This window comes from Electrophorus electricus, chromosome 1 (assembly GCF_013358815.1).
Source record: "Electrophorus electricus isolate fEleEle1 chromosome 1, fEleEle1.pri, whole genome shotgun sequence".
Lineage (NCBI taxonomy): Eukaryota > Metazoa > Chordata > Actinopteri > Gymnotiformes > Gymnotidae > Electrophorus > Electrophorus electricus.
The window spans coordinates 3,592,893-3,609,449 of record NC_049535.1 but is presented as its reverse complement, the minus strand read 5'-3'; the positions used below and the strand labels follow the sequence as shown (position 1 = coordinate 3,609,449).

Genomic DNA, 16,557 nt, shown 5'->3' with positions numbered 1-16,557 from the left:
CAAGCCTGATGGAAAAATCCCTGCTTCCACTGACCTTCGCTTGCTGCAGGCTTTGAAACAGAATATCTGTCTCTGCTCTGAGCCATTGATTTGTTTCAAATCCCTCAGTCTTACTATGCAGGTTCTTTCACACACCCAAAACTTCTCAAATTCTAAATCTGAGAAGTCAACTCCTAATTTAAAAAAACTGAATAAAGTCCAATATTAAATTGTCATAGTTAATCAAATATTTATTCTTCCATTGTTTATGCTGTCTGTCAAATAATCCAAACACCATTCCAGACTTTAGTTGCAACTTGCAACTAGAATTAATAACAAAAACATCTTAAATGGTCATTATTACTATGGTTCTATGCACACAATACAAGCTTTTGTTTCCTTCTATACAGTTGATGGTTTATTTTGAGAAATGGTGAGCTGATGAGAACAACCAGGAGTACAAAAGGTCATGCATTTGCTGGTGTGAAGACAGAAAGCATTTTGTCTGTTGAGAGCATCAATGCACTTGTACTCTAATGTAAGAATCTATACTTTTTAGGCTTAAAATGCACACATTTTTTGGCAGCAGAAAATTGTTTCTGCATTGCAGCTAGCACTTGAGCTCACATATTAGGCTCAGTGTTCACAAGGAATTGATGAACATTGTTTCGAACAGTACGAACCTGTTTCTGAACACAGATCATATTCTCTCGCTTTTTTCTTCTTAAAATAACCCTGAGCAAAAGGTCTTGTAAACAAGCATCACATTCATTTTAACACGTCACAGAAGTGGCCATACTCACTTCTTTCATCTACTTGTATTTAACAGTCTATGTTCACAGTCTGTTATTGTGCTGTTAGCTGACTATATTTACCATCAGTTTCCACCCTCTCATGGATGTATGAATATAAGTGCACTGCATTTGTGTTGAGATGAGTTAGGCAGAGTTTCCTCTGATTGATGCATGCTTTAAACCTCCAACTACTGTGACTGCTGCGCCGCAGACGTAGGAGAAAATTATTACTGCAAGTATTCACTTTGCTCACTACCAAAAGCAGCTCAGAAAAAGCTACTCACTGCTGCTACCCACTGAGGGGCGAGGTGAAACTAGAGGGTATCAATTCAGTCCTTAGCCAATCTTTGGATGAGGGAGTGCCATTCTGTCCGTTTCCTTGTGATGTAAGTAGGTGTGATTGTCTGGGCAGGAAGGTGAGCACAGCTCTCTCGCCGAGCACTCTCACAGAGAGCTTCTGTGTTGCAGATGACGTACATGCCACAGTCATAGCTGTTCTGCTGAGAGGGACACGCTTCTTCCACAAAGGGCACTTTAATTCCAGTGCTCAAGAATGTCTCCAGCTTGGCAGCGATGCGCCGTGCATGCAAGGAGTTGCCTCCACTCTGGGAGTCGTAGTGAGAGAAATGGCCTGTGTTGCGCTGATAGAGGAGCAGGCTCCAGTGGGAGCCACCAGCGGTCTGGTTGGAGTTGTCGTTAACGGCCAAGAAGACCCAGTGACGGGATGCAAGTCTCAGCGGCTCCAGAAAAAGGGCGAGCTCCTCTTGGCAGGATGCATACTTGATGAATTGGGTGACCTCAGGGCTGATGAAACATACCATTTCGCCCAGGCTCTTGAAACGTTCTGTGGCAAAGTACTCAAACGCGAAACCAATTACCTGGTCGTTGAGCCAGTGTGGGCCATCCAAGAGGGACACGTCTGAGCGTCTGAGCAGGCTGTCTTGGTAACTCAGCACAACCGGGTCCATTTCCAAGGGTTCCTTCCCGAAGGCAGCAGCTCACTAGAGGATGAACATGAACACATCAGAGTTAAGTCGCTAGACACGCAACTAAATCTAAGAAGTCAGTTTATGTCACTAAAAAGACAAAAGCCCTTTCTTGGCTAAATTCCAGGGCATCGATAGCGGTACAAACAGATTCAACAAGAGTAAGATATATAAGATATAAAATATCTCTTCTGCTGCAATGCGTTGCTAACCAGCTAGCTTAGCGATCCAGCTAAGCTAGCTAGCCACCGTTTAGAAACAACCAACGCTCTGAAAGGATGGAAACCTTAACTTTTTTTTACATTTCTTTAACGTTAGTTGTTCAAAAAAGTCTAAAAGCAAATATCCGAATAACAGTCACTGTCTGTTACCTTGTGAAGGGACGGTTAACCAACTTTAGCTGTCATAACGGCCGCCTCTCAGCGCAACAATGACGTAGCAGAGCCGGCAGCGCACAGCAGCTGTCGTACAAAACAATTTTACGACAGCACTGCGGGGCAGAACTCAGTCTCCCTCACAGCCTTCAAACGTCCACGAGGATGACTGGGTCGTTACCAAACGTCGCGACCAATCACCGTCTCGGACTCCTTTCAAAAGGCCTCCTCCCACCGCCGCGAGTTGGCTCCGCCCCCCCTCCCTTTGTGGTCGCGGGTACGGGCGCTGCGCGTTCACGATGAAGCGAGAAGCAGCAGTGATTCAGTAGAAAAAAAAAAAAGCCCGAGAGCGGAGTTTGACGCTCGCAGTTCCCGGACTGTGAGTGGCGAAGAGATCCTCCTCATTTTATGTGGTGAAACAAAATGGCCCAGTGCCATGAACATTTTGCCAGAAGGAAGTTCGTGTGAAGGGCAGTTTGAGAGGTACAGCGGGGCAAAATATCGAACGCCGGGGTATTTAACAGCGGACTTGTGAGCTTGTCCTGGGCGCAAGCAGAACTCTCCGTCCGGAACCAGGACCGCCATCGGTCAGTAAAACTGGATTATTTTCAACTCTAGGAGGTGGGTATTGCTCCTTTACTGTGCCGAAGTTTGATTTAGTTCTGCAGCTGACCAGATGAACAGCTAAAGTTCATGTCTCAGTAGTGACTGAATTTACCCTGCCACGATGCCTTTAAATAGTTAATCTCATCTCAATTTGGTTTTATGTTTTACAAGGGACGTTTATTTGTTTCAATGTGTAGACAGCATCTTGTTTCTTAAAATATGCCTATTAATTAGGCTACTTTCCAATATTTTATTTTTGGATTTTGTCAACAGGTAACAGCGTTGCCATGAAGGGTGTAACCTAACCACTGAAACTCTTATGAAATAAGAATATTAGACTTCTGGAAATTTTAGAATGAGCACACGTGTTAACTGCTGACAGCGTGATGCTTTTTGATGTCTGAAACTGTGAGTTTGTGACAGATGTCCAGAGCGGAGGAGATGATGTATTATTTAGAAGAGGTCGGTGTATTCCTACTTTTCTTAGATGATGCGTTGGTGCATCTCCCGTAAGGGCAGTGCTGTAAAGATGTGCCAAAACTGCCTAGTCATCCGGCCGGCTGCCGTTTTGTTTTGAGTGACCCAGTAGCGTCTGTCTGAAGTAATTGAATTTTTATTTTTTTTGCACTGTGTGCTGGTGAGCTCAACGGTGACCTAATTCTGGTTTTCAAAAATGCTATTAAAATACTTTGCAAGTTCTCAAGACTTTAATCCCAAGTCTTATTCAGTTTTCCTTATTTGGTGCACAATTTGTTTGACAGGAACAAATGCACGTTCCCTTTCCCGGCTCATACTATGTAAGATAACTTTCATTCCAAACTCATAATTTGTGTCCAGGCCCACTTGATCCAGGTCAATCATTCCAAACTCATAATTTGTGTCCAGGCCCACTTGATCCAGGTCAATATGTGTCTTCACTTCTGCCCTGTGTGTGTGTGTGTGTGTGTAGTAAAAGAATGAAGCGCTGTTCTGCAACCCCAGTGTCAGTCTTTCTCAATAGACCCACACCAGGAGACAAGAGTCACCCCAGAAGAATCCCGCTGGTGTGCTTCAGCTGTTAGGTGGTTTGAAAGAGCTGGTGCAGGGTGCTGACATCAGCACGACAGCTGAGCTTCTCGACATCAGACCAGAGAACCGCCCTGAGAGCTGTCCACTGCGAACACGCCAGCAGTGGCTCCGCATGCGCCCAGCCCGGGTTTCAACACCTAGAGAATGTGAAGTAACGTCATGCTTGGGGCAGTCTAAACACAGCAAAAAAAGAACCCGTGCATAATATCCTCTGATGTTTGAAACGGCATCAAATATTTAGATGGTGTAGGACCAGATGCTGCCGCCTGACCTCCATGCCTGCAGAGAACGCGCCAAACGGGGTGTGCTCGTGGAGGTCCGTGACGGGCAGGCTTAGAGACGCTGCACGCAGCCATCAGGACTGTGCGTGCTGATTAGTTGCACGCCGCAGTGATAAGCCACACAATGTACCAGTATGGTTGCTGTTGCTATGTATCTAAAGTTTAACCCATCTCATAAAATTGTAATGTTGCGTGCAAAATTCTTGGTATGAAAAATGCTGTATAACTCCAATAACAAGACCTTTGGGGGAGGGAAATATTGGACATCTAACTTTTATACAGAAAGTTAGTAAGGCTTTGTGGAACCAAGATTTCTGTGTGGTCTGGGAGGATTCTGTTTTAAGGACTCAGAATGCTACATTTATTTAACCTCAAAGTGCTCTGTACTGAATTTTTTCTTTTTCTTTTTCCCACTTGCTTTCTAAGAGGTAGGGTTTGTTTGTTAAGATTGACAGGACTGTGCTGAAGGGCTATGACTTGAACACTTCCTTTATATAAGTGTTCGAAACTTCACACAAGTACTGAAGGGCTCGATCAGACATGCTGGTGTTCAGTATCCAGCTTCAGCGCTAATGGACAGGCCATTATTATGCTGGGTTTACATTAGCAGATTTCCATATAAAGAGGCTTAGCGCCACTGCACTGAAAATGTTTCTCTCAAATTAAGCTTCTAAAGGTAGCAGAGTTCAAAATTATCTACTGAATCTGAATTTCCTGTTGGCATTGTATCCTTTTTATTTTATATTTTACTCTCCTCATGCACTTTTAACTAAATCGTGAATCTGTGTGCTGCAGGATAACTTTGATCACTGTAAATTTGCATGTCCATTCATCTAGCCCTCTTGTTTGATACAATTCCAGGTAAACATTTTAATTTCCTGTTGGAGCTGGCAGGTGGTTGTGTTTGCACACAGTAGTGAGAATCTTGCACATCCTGCTTTTACCAGAGACGGTCTTCCTTTGCTGGCGTGAATTTGCTTGATTTGTAGCATTCATTGTATATCCTTCAAAAGCTTGTGCCCCTTTGAAATGCAGCGCTCCTTCTCTAGTGGTGTTCTCTGAACTACCTCTCCATTCTCTGAACTCTGCCTGTAGCAGTGATGTTTGCTGTCAGCGCTTGTGGTGGACTAATATAGATTTCTTAATGGCCGATATTTGGAGAGCAGTGAGGCTGATGTATATAATGCCAATGTTGTTGTTTTTTTTTTTTTTTTATTATTGCATCTTGTAAACTTCAACAATTTAATATTAATAACAAATGAGACACAATTGCTTAACTTAAATGAACATTTAACACTATTGTCTGTTTTGTCTCGCTTTAAGTTCTGCACTCTTTCTGCAGTGCACCCATTTTAAATATTTAAAAAAAAAAATGTATCCACGAAATCTAAAGGTCCACAAAAAACTCAACTTTTGTACAATCACAAAAACAAAAAAAACCCAAAAACAACAAACCTTCAGCTGATGCCAGAAAAAATGTCATCCGATATCGATTCTCTCAAAATAGTATTTAGTCGGCCAGTTAGTCAGCTGCTAACCAGAGCTCTAATTGAGATGGGGAAGGATGTCAGTAACGTGTCATGCCAGACCTGGTCGTCAGTTATTCCAAACAATGCTCTCACAATGCTCTCTCTTTACAGTTAATATGTAGGGTCTCTATCCGTTTTCCTTGGGTTTTGGGTCTGTTTTTGTATGGGTCTTTGATTTGTCATGAGCCAATCAGATTGTATTGTGAATTAGACAGGGGATCTGGTAAATCAATTGGAGTCCTGTACTTTTCATCTTGGCTTACTTCAGACTGTCTGCTGTGATGTCTCCTGTTGCCAAAAAGCTGAGTCATTAGGATGGTCTACTGCTGCTCCGTCTCTTGCTAGTTTTTGGGGAGACGTCCGCTAACTTGGCATATTGGTCAGACAGCTCCTTAATCTTCAGTTGTTTCCTCATTGTTAATTAAAGAAAAAGATTCAGGGCCTAATGTTGCTTGTATGTGCTACAGTAATAGTTAGATAATGCTGGTGTTATCCAACACCTCCGTGTCAAGCTAGAACTGTTTTAGAACGTCTTAAAAATTCAAACTTTTTTATATTTAATTTTTTTTTTGAGACAAATCTAAATTCATTGCATCTCTTGCCTAAGTGGGTAGATGGGTCTGATTGACATGTACCAGAAGAACAGGCATGGAGAAGGCATTGCTTCTCAAGACAACAGGAGCAGGCACTGCCCCATCCAACTGTGCCCTGTGTCGCCTGCATCCTCTGCCTGTTTGTGGTATGGCTCTCTGCTTTACCGCTCCACTCTAAAGGACTCAAGGTACGAAGGACAGTTGAAAAAGATGCCATTACGATAGTTTTGTTAGTTTTGTTTTGAATTGCCTGGATTTCTAGTGTGTTTTCAGTATTGAAGGAAAGATGATGGCTGGAGAAAAATCTAGAACCAGAAACGTCTTTGTGACCATTAGATGAAATTTGGTGCCAGTCTTGACCACCAGGTATGTTGATTTCATTGAAGTCAGACACTGACCAGTTTCATTACATTTTCAAGGGTCTCCTTAAACTTGAGTGCTGTGATGTATAGATTGTTTTTGAACTACACATATGGTCAGTGGTTTAGGTTTTATAAATATTGCTACAATAATAATGACCTCATGTACGTGGCATCTGGCATCCTTTTGTTGATACCTTGGAAAGCTGTTTTGATCAGCATGTGGTAGTGTTCACGGCACTGGCTACAGTCTTCAGACGGCAACTAAATATGAACATCATGCTCTATTTACGCACTTCTTCCATATTCAAATGTTGGGTTTGATTTCTCTGGCTTTATAATATATGATCTTGCTGTCTGCTCCACATATACTGTGGATGGGATCATGTAACGCAGGCCTGTGACCTAACACTCGGAGAGGAGAGCCCCCTGAGGTGAGCAAAATCAACAGCAGCATTATTTGGAAACATCTGCTTCTCTCCACTGTTTTCAAATGCTGCAGATTGATGGCGTAGCCCCCCAAAAACTGCCCTCTTCAAACCCTCCATCTCACTCTTGCCTCCTAGCCAGAACACGGGGCCATCTTCATGTCACAGCTGACCTCCACCTATTTGAACCCTCAACGGCACATTTCAAGCTGTTCCTTCTCCGGGCAACCGCAGGGAGACACTGGGTCAACTGCTCTGGCAGCCCGCTGGCCTGAGGCTGCCCGGCTTGGCGGCCGGCCCTGAGTAAAGGAGAAATTGGGTGTGCCTAAAGCTGGTGACGAGGCGACCGTGGCCCCAGCCGCACGGCTACGGGCGACTCCATATGTTTCGCAGCTTGCCTTGGTCAGCCTTGATCATTCAGAAGCAGCCTATTCTGCACTATTAAGATATCACTTTGATACCATGCATTTAATTTTATTTTTATATATATATATATAATATAATATATATATTAGTAAAGCAAGATGGTTTAAGGTGTACAACTCTAAAGTTGCCAAACCCGGAAATGCCAGAGTCTGGTGATTATTTTGGTTGCGGAGAAGGTTTAGTCATGTTTCCTGTTTCGCCCATGCTGGGGTCATTGTCCAGGCAGTGGGTGCGCCCATGCTGGGGTGGGGAAACGCTCCACCACAGACAGGGGCAGATGGCCCCGGCTGCTCATGCCCTGTCGACACCACTTTCCCCGGTGCAGCCTGCGGTAATAATAGCAGCTCCGCTCAGGAACCGCTGTTCTGATTTCATGAACAGTGTTTTTGGGGGGAGGGGACCAGCTAACTTTGTGATGCAGTCAAAGCGACAGTCTTTAGTTTATATTCCCATACAATGTTAACCATGCATAGCCCTAGCCTTAGCTCTGGTTCGATTTGTCCTCTCGATCCTTTTCTCATGACACTGTGTCCTGACTTGTCGTGAAAAGTCCTGGATGTTACTCTCAGAGCCTCGGTTCACCGGGCCGTGAAAGCGTCACGTTGGGCAGAACTGCCTCAGTCCTCAGTTTCACGAGTCCTTTTCCTTCTGCATGACTGCTGTCAACAAACACAGCACCACTGCAGGAATTCTCGGCTCCACAGGAGCACTGGAATTTCTAGTGTCTATTCTGGAGACTAGTTGATCATTTGGTGTGCCGTAATGTTTTTATCTGTAATACTGAAATTATTATTTTTTTGGCTCATCAGGTAATTCAATCTGTTAAAGAAAAATAATAGTGTAGCCAGAATGATGCCTGTCCAAATAACGGTCATGTTGAACTACACAGGGACTACACAGACCAGCATGCCCAGTCTGATCTGGAAACGTTTCAGCGTCGTCCTTGGCAGTTATTTGTGTTTTGAAGCGGAGCTGAGCATGAATAATTTTTTTAATTCTTCTGCACCTGTAGACTCAGCTATACGAACCTCCGCGCCATGGCCCTGTAGACTTTATGGGGAGCCTTGCTGGATTTTGGATGGCTTCACGATCGTGGCTCCCACCTGGCAGCATTTAGCTCTGCGCTCGGCACGCCGTCCTGCGGTTTCTTTTTACACGTGGAGCGAGGGGTCCGCCCTCGGCCCCCACGCTCCTCTTCAATTACAAAACGGCGTGCGGCATAACCGGCGCTGAGGCTGGATCGCCGCCAGGCCCAGCTGAGCGCGCGTAGTGGTCAAGGGCCGTGGCGTGTGGCTGCTTTCCGGACCCCCAATCAGCCGCACTAGCCCCCCACCCCCCGGGATGGTCTCAGCAGTGAAGATAAACGGCTTTCTAGCGGGACATGGCCAAAAGGCGAGCGCTCGCACACTCATGGCCATCTGACCCCGTTTGCCTGGCTTGTGTGTTTGTCTGGTTCTGCGGTCTGCTAAAGTCTGCTCATCAAACTGTTCACTTAATGTGCAGCCCTGTGCTGAATGGAGTATTGGACGGATGGAGAAGGAGGTATTTTGCAGCATGGCCCACTCATTCCTTTCTGGAGCCTGAATCGGTTTCTCCGCGTGCTCTCTGGTGACATGTAATGAACGTGCATTCTGCTCTCGCTTTTATGAGGTGGACTGGTGCGTGCTTTGGGCCAGTATGTTCCATGGCCAAGTCTGATTCTTTCAGCGTGACCCTTGTTTGTAGGCCACACGTCTCCAGAACAGATGGCTTTTATTTCTACATTTAATTAATTTGAAAGCATCTTTCCAGTGCTGAAGCCGTTTTATGTGTCGGCATCGGCAATGGAAAACATGCCCAGTTTCCTGCTCGAAGCAGGAAATGCAGGAAAAAGCTGTGGATATGTGTTGGCTTTGTTTCATAAAGGTATCAGTAAGTAATATTCCCTTGCCTCCGCTGTTGTCTCTACACCCTGGGGTGTTTTTAAGCTAATGATGAATAGACAGGTCCTCGGGTCATGTGACCATGTGGTCACGGGGATATTTATAGAACTAATGTATTTTTGTTTTTTTTCCCCAGCCAGTTCACGCTTAAATATAGCTCCTATATTTACTTCTTGGTAATCTTGGGTAGTCTCACTTGTTGATGCACAGCCAGCAGGTTTGGAGTTGCCCCTCTGTGGCAGAAATGGCCAAATGCTGTTGGCTCATCATAAAACGCTTCCAGGGCACGACTGTCGTTTAACAGGCGGGGGTTTCTCCGTCGTGGCACTTAGCGACGTCGCTATGTCGAGAATAGATTTGTTGTGACATGGTAATCTTGGAGAGGCAGGAGAATCAGGAGAGCCGGGAATATCCCACAAAGGGCTTTTCATAAGTGCTGCTCGCTAACGGGCCTGCCAAAGCTGAGGCCTGATGGGGGGGCATTCGCCTTGCAAATCCTTCTCTGCAGTCTGCAAAGCAGCCAATGCTGGTGATGGGAGTAGCAGCGAGGAGTGATGTCACTACTCTCCCTTTATAGAGTGTGGAGTGTGTGTGTGTGTGTGTGTGTGTGTGTGATTCCTCGACAAGCTGCTGACTGACTTTAGACAGGCCCTAAAACCCACCCCCACTCCTCCTCTCATTTTTTTTTTCACCTCTTTCCTGATCCTGCTCTCTTCCATTCTCTATCCTGTATCCTCCCTTCAGCCCCTTTGGGTCCGCCCACACTGCCACTTGGGTGCTGAGCACATGAGTCGAAAGGGCTGACTCTATAAGAGGAAGAGAACCCAGAGCAGGAGTGCAGCAGTGTTCTACCGCCTCTGCGCCGGACTGCGGTCAGGCGCTCTGAACAGCTGGCTGCGCTTCTCCGGGGGTTGCCTGGCTTGCCTGCAGGGTGGACATCATGGCAATGTTCCCAGGGCTCGGTCTCCGAAAGTGAAATGTCACAGGCTGACGCCGGGAAGGACGCGCAGTAAAATCACTGTGTGAACACCTACGTGTAGCATACATCGCAGAAAAAAGCAGAGACTGCTGCAGTGACCAATTTGGCACAAAAGGAGAAACGCATGACTTTGAATCTTTTCTGAGCTCTGCATGCTGTAACCGTGCTGCAGTTAGGAAGAGCTTGTTTGCTCAGACACATGTACACAGATCTGGTAGCTGTTTGCAGGGTATTCAAGCTTTAATCAGAGGATTCACGTCCTGTGAGTGCACTAGCACCACTGAGTACCATCCTTACAGATGTAGTGCTCTTAACTCCCCGAGACACTGATTGTGTTTCCCACTCCTATCCTCACTAGATATCTGCAAGTAAAAGAAGAGTGAGCACATCAGTAGGAGGATTTGGCTGGTAATCAAAGCCACCATGATACCCACAGCTGAAGTGTTCTCATCTTTTTGCTTCGGGGTGGGGGGGGGGGGTTGCTTCTCAGGGACAGGACTACGTTGGCCGAGATAAACGAGAGGAATGTAAAACATATCAAAACCCAGAAACGGGTTTTGTTTTTCATTTTCTCCACAGGAAATGTCTTGTTCTTCATCAGCCCTGACCCACGGGCCTTCTGAAACACAACGCCGTCTGTAATAGTCGGCACAAACACCCCGTTGGTCGCGCTACGGAATGACCCAGGTCTGCTTCATCAGTTTTCAGAGCAGATGTTTTTCCTTGTATCGCTGTGTGTCTCTGTAGTTATCAGTGGAATGACAAACTTGGGTAACCGTGATGCTATGTCAGATTTCATGAATGATTTGTCGTTTCCTTATCATTCTTCAAGTGTACCTGAGGTTTTTTTTTTTTTTTTTTTTTGTTGTTGTTGTTGTTGTTGCATGGGGTCCTCTATGATCCTTTGGCTGTCTAGTCCATCTGCTGCCACAGTCCTTCGTAAGGTGACTTGCAGGTTGGCATGCTGAGCCGCCAGTCTGGGAAGGTCTTCGCTACCTCTCACACAGGTGACGTTAAGGCTGATCGGCCCAAGCAGCACCCGGGGTGGCTTGAGATCTCCCCGAGCACACGCATGTCTGTTGGGGTGGGGGGTTGCTGGCTCTGGCTCGTAATCCGCAGGCCATGTCAAAGTCTGGACTGGTATCCCCCCCCAGCCCAGTTCAGCCGGAGACGCAGCTGCCGGCCAGCGCGTATCTGTGCAGTCATCTCGCCCTGCAGGCCTGTGTTATCTCAGGGCCCCAGCCTCCCCTCGGCCTGATGCTGTCCCCTGAGATTGAGTAAGGCCGTGCCCATGACGTGCCTCTGCCAGCTGGCTCAGAGTGGTGTTGTGAAGTGCCTATTGGCAGGTTTAAGGGCCCTGGGCTTTTAATTCCTTCCAGATACATTTCAGCATTTTTTTTTTTGTTTTTTGTTTTGTCTTCAAATAATTTTTAAAGCTTTTTGTTATATGAATTCCAAAAGATACTCCCCTTACTTTAAAAGCTGTTTCTTTGTCATAATAATGAGAAGAAGAATGCAGCAACCATTTTTGAGATGGTAGTTGTTCATACATTGCTTTTTTTTTTAAAAAACTTTGCATACATAAATATCCTTTTCCTTAGAGGGTCTCCTGAGCATCATAGGCTGTTTGCGGTGGCTTTTGAGCCCTTGGAAAAGCAGTGGGGAATGCGCTTGGGTACGTAGATCCTGGGAAGTCTGTCTTTCCATGGCCCATTACATCCATACACGTCTGTGGAGGTGGCCAGTGCTTCATAACCGAGACCTTGACAGACGAAATCTACACACCGGCTACGTGGTCTAGATGAAACGGTACATTATTAAAATACATTATTTTGCCACGTATTACAACTGCGACGAGCCTTGCAAAAAAATTGCAACAGCAAATTATTAATGTAACATGGATTATATATGATTCATTGAGATGGCTTACTTTATCAGAACACTTTCAGACCAGTCCTGTTGACTGTTAGTCTGAGGGTTGCCTTGATTCATTACAGAGCCAGTTGTAGCCTTCTACATTGCAAGGCCAGTACTCGCTGTACTGCTCAGCCTCACTGGCTGGGGGGGGTCTGGGTCTGTGGTTCCATGGCGAAGACTTGTCCCTGGTTTCCCAACAGAGTGTCTATTGTCTATAATTAGGCAGTGCTGCTCAAAAAAGGCTTAGGCCGAGTACACTGGAGGCAGATAGACTGCAAGAGATCTCGCACGTTGGATGTCGAAACAATGGCCCCATTTCACTAATTGACTCTCTGTATCACACTCATCATGCCCCAGACGCTGCTTGAATGGACCTCTGTATCTTGTTGGCGGGTAAATAAGTCATTTCTAGCAGAGGCTGGGGAGGCTGGCGGGAGTTTTCCCTCCGGGGCCGCCATGGGGGAGTCGGAGTCGCAGGGCGCGCCTCCCTCCTTATCAGCTCCCCAGGAGCGCCGTTCCGGCTTTCTCCTCCGCCTGCCCTGCGGCACCATGACATCACCGCTCGTCCACTTCACTCAGACGCTCCGCTAATGGGCTTTTTGTCCCGCTGCCAGACGAGGGTGATTTGTTAACACGGGCACGTGTGCACTGCGGCGCTTCTGTAGCGCTTGCACGCACAGCTACTCGGGCAGAAAGCACGCGGATGCCAGTGCCAAGTCCATCATTCCCGAGGAGGCCTGGAATGCCGGCAATGTTGCCCGACTTGTGTTTTGAGAGGCAAAGGAGCAAAAGCGTTCCTCATTCTCAAGCTCCCGAGGCTTCTGCAAGGTACGCCATGTTCAGGCAGGGCCTCCAGGGGCTGACAGCAGAGCAGTGGATCAGCAGTCCTTTGTCCCGGGGGGGGGTGAGCGAGGAGCAGCACTGAGCAGGCTGGGCTCCTCCCACACTCCTCCTCCAAGTCTCCCGCCGTCCTTTAAGCAGAACACTGGCCATCTGCTCGGCTACGAGGCCCCCAAATCCTGCAAGGGCTCAGCAGAGGGCAGTGCTCCGGGCACAAGATCCTTAAGCAGCCTGGGTAGGGCTGGTGCTGTCTCTCTCTCTCTGTGCGTGTGTGTGTGCGTGCGTGCGTGCGTGCGGTCTGTTAGAGCAATATGTCTGGACAGTAAGGGATAGGCTGGCGGGGTGTAGGAGAGCTGGATGCTGATTGGTTAGCTGTATCGTCATGCTCCCTGGTGTCATTTGCCAGTATTGATTTTTGCTCTTTTTCAAACTTGCGCACACATGCACACTAAGGAAATTGAGGCCTGAATAAGTGTTTTTCATAAAAGAAAATATTGGATACAAGGATTATAATAACCTGTTATTTCAGTTACTGTGTTTCGTTTGGGGTTTTTTGTAACATTGTTTGCTCCCGATTTCTCTTCAGGTTTGTAACATTAATAGTGCTTGCACGGTTATTGCTTAATATTTATTGCAGGAGTCAAATTTGAGTGAAAGCCCACCTCCCTGGGCTGCAGTAAGGCCGACGTGTTCATCTCCTTGTTGTCTAAACTCAGGTCTGTTACCTAGAGGCTCTCTTCAGCCAGGTGTGCGCTATTCAGAGTGTGTGTGGCCAGGCACAGTGGGCCTTACAAGAGTAAATAACTAGAGCAGCGCTCTGCCAGGGCGTGCACCAGCCGCTCCGTTAGAGCGCCCAAGCCTGTTTGTTCTACGCAGCCAATTACGTAACCCCCCCCCCCCCCCAAGCAGTTGTTTGAAAGACTGCTTATCCTCATGTTCTGCATATTTAAGTTGTAATAGTAGTTAATATAATTCCTGTGTTTATTTAGAATTTGACTGATCTAGTGAAGGGGGAAAAAAAGACCATCTCTAATTTCAATTTTGTGGGACTTGTTCACTTATATTTCTTGTTTTCCACACTGCTTCTCATAGAGATGGATAGATGTACAGATATATGAAGTGTCCCCCGTGCAGCCGCTGCTCTTGGCCTTTATTAAGTTCATGACTCTGAATCGGGTTACTGTGTGTCTGCTGCAGGAGCCGGCGGCTGCTTATCTTGGCAGGCGGCTGATTGGCTGTGATCAGATAGTAGCCCAGTGTGGGCTCCCAGTCCCAGGCTGACCATTCGTGTTGGTTAACAGAAGCTGCTTTACAAGTCAGTTTTTATCTCTTACAAAGCAGCGTGCTTTATCTTTATTAGCGCATTCGTTCCATTATGAAGTAGGAAATGAATGAATGATTAACATATGAATTACGCTAGATGGAAATCTAGCTCTTGTTCTTATCAGGCCTTTGTAGCGTCCCATCATTTGATTGGTTAGGCTAGTATGTCTGTTCCAACCCCGTCTTTACTGTCTTCTGTCTCTCCATCTCTGTCCCCCGGCAGCTGTGATGTCTTGAAGCGGCGTCCAGAGGCGCAGAAGCGTGTGCACCGAGTGCTGATGGGAACCGTGGTTCCAATATGAGTGTGCATGATGTTGGAGGGAGACGACGCTTTGAGGAGTCCGAGTTCACCCTGCGCATCTACCCCGGGGTCATCGCCGAGGGCACCATCTACTGCCCGGTCGCCGCCCGCAAGAACACGACGGCTGCCGAGGCCATCGAGCAGGTGATTGAGCGTCTGCATCTGGACCGGACCAAATGCTACGTGCTGGCGGAGGTGAAGGAGTTCGGCGGAGAGGAGTGGATTCTCAACCCCACCGACTGCCCTGCCCAGCGCATGATGCTGTGGCCGCGCGTGGCCCTGGAGAACCGCTTGGGCGGTGAGGACTATCGCTTCCTGCTGCGCGAGAAGAACGTGGACGGCTCCATCCACTATGGCAACCTACAGCGCTGGCTGCGCGTGACCGAGGAGCGGCGGAGGCTGGTGGAGCGGGGCCTTCTCCCTCAGCCACCGCCCAAGGACCACGATGACCTGTGCGGCCTGCCCGACCTCAACGAGAAGACGCTGCTGGACAACCTGCGCGGGCGCTTCAAGCAGGAGAAGATCTACACGTACGTGGGCAGCATCCTCATCGTCATCAACCCCTTCAAGTTCCTGCCCATCTACAACCCCAAGTATGTGAAGATGTACGACAACCACCAGCTGGGCAAGCTGGAGCCGCACATCTATGCCGTGGCCGACGTGGCCTACCATGCCATGCTGCAGCGTCGCCAGAACCAGTGCATCGTCATCTCCGGCGAGAGCGGCTCAGGAAAGACGCAGAGCACCAACTTCCTCATTCACCACCTGACGGCGCTCAGCCAGAAGGGCTTCGCCAGCGGTGTGGAGCAAATCATTCTCGGAGCCGGACCCGTGTTGGAGGTAGGGAGACGGCGGGCATTCAGAACTGAGGCCGCCTGCGCTGGCCTACGTGTTCCTGCGTCAGTCTTTTTAAATTGTTCAAAAAGAACCAGTTTCCTTTCAGAGCTCCAGTTGCGCCAGCGTTGGTGCAGGAGAATCCTAAAGGTTAAAGGCTGGACGCCGGGTGAGGTCGTCTGCCTGGCGCACAGCCCGGCTCTGGGGTGTGTAGCCCATCCCAGCCACAGACAGCGACAGGAATCCTGCGCTCTCTGGTGCCTGGTACTGGAGGAGTGACTGTTTCCAAACAGATTACAGAAGACAGCTGCTGTGCAGACAGCCCCTCGGCCATTAAACTCAGCTGCGCTAGGATTAAAGGTGCCGGGTATTTTCTTGTGTAAGGACTGCTGTGGGCTGAGGCACCAGCTGTGTAGTTTGAGGGCAAGCCCACCACTCATACCCAGCTCTGTGGAATGTTTGTCTTTACATATCAAACATCTTGTGCGTATGCCGGGATTTTACACGCTTGGGTTTCCTCAGACTCACGCGTGCCGCGGCTTCCGTTTCCGTGAAGCTCAAGTCTTGACGATCGCGGCACGTTCTGTGCCGTGCAGTTTCAGAAGTTCTCACGCCGGGTTGCCATGTCGGTGACGGCGGAAATTCCGCATAGCACGTATAAACAGGCAGTCCTGTTTTGATAGCACTGCAGATACCTTCGCTCTTACACAGCACTGCAGCGGCGGTTGAGCTGCTTGAATCTCTCCCGGTCCCAAAGCAGTTGCTGAAAGGGGCTTCCCTCGGCTTAGCTTTTCAGTTTATGCATGTTGTTTACTGAAGGACGACAGTGACAATTACTGATACTGTACGTTGACATTAAAAGTAGATGTCATGTCATTGTAGATAACATTGGTAAGCTTCTGTTGTCGTTCACTCCTGATGCGCATGCCCTGTCAGAAAAGGTTATATTTAAGCACTGGGGTTAATGATCAACTCCTGGGGCTTAATTGAGTGGTTTTCCCATTGAGAGGACCATCCA

General features: G+C 47.6%; 2 protein-coding genes across 10 annotated transcripts in view; one reads left to right on the top strand and one right to left on the bottom strand.

The window, feature by feature from the left end:
- Positions 1-204: 204 nt before the first annotated feature.
- On the bottom strand, positions 205-2,220 carry senp8 (SUMO peptidase family member, NEDD8 specific). Its single transcript, XM_027010671.2, has 2 exons — positions 2,131-2,220; positions 205-1,774 (listed from the first exon to the last, which is right to left on the bottom strand). The coding sequence occupies exon 2, from the start codon at positions 1,739-1,741 to the stop codon at positions 1,103-1,105; it is 639 nt and encodes a 212-aa protein (XP_026866472.2). The 5' UTR covers positions 1,742-1,774; positions 2,131-2,220; the 3' UTR covers positions 205-1,102.
- Positions 2,221-2,451: 231 nt separating this feature from the next.
- myo9aa (myosin IXAa) overlaps positions 2,452-16,557 on the top strand; it is a 63,657-nt gene continuing 49,551 nt past the window's right edge. For 8 of the 9 annotated variants that reach the window (XM_035532162.1, XM_035532157.1, XM_035532149.1 and 5 more), the window contains exons 1-2: positions 2,452-2,754; positions 14,628-15,545. In XM_035532162.1, the coding sequence (XP_035388055.1) occupies positions 14,703-15,545 (843 nt within the window). In that variant the 5' untranslated portion in view covers positions 2,452-2,754; positions 14,628-14,702. Of the gene's footprint in view, positions 2,755-14,627; positions 15,546-16,557 lie in introns of those variants that run through there. The other variant, XM_035532178.1, reaches the window with a different exon arrangement.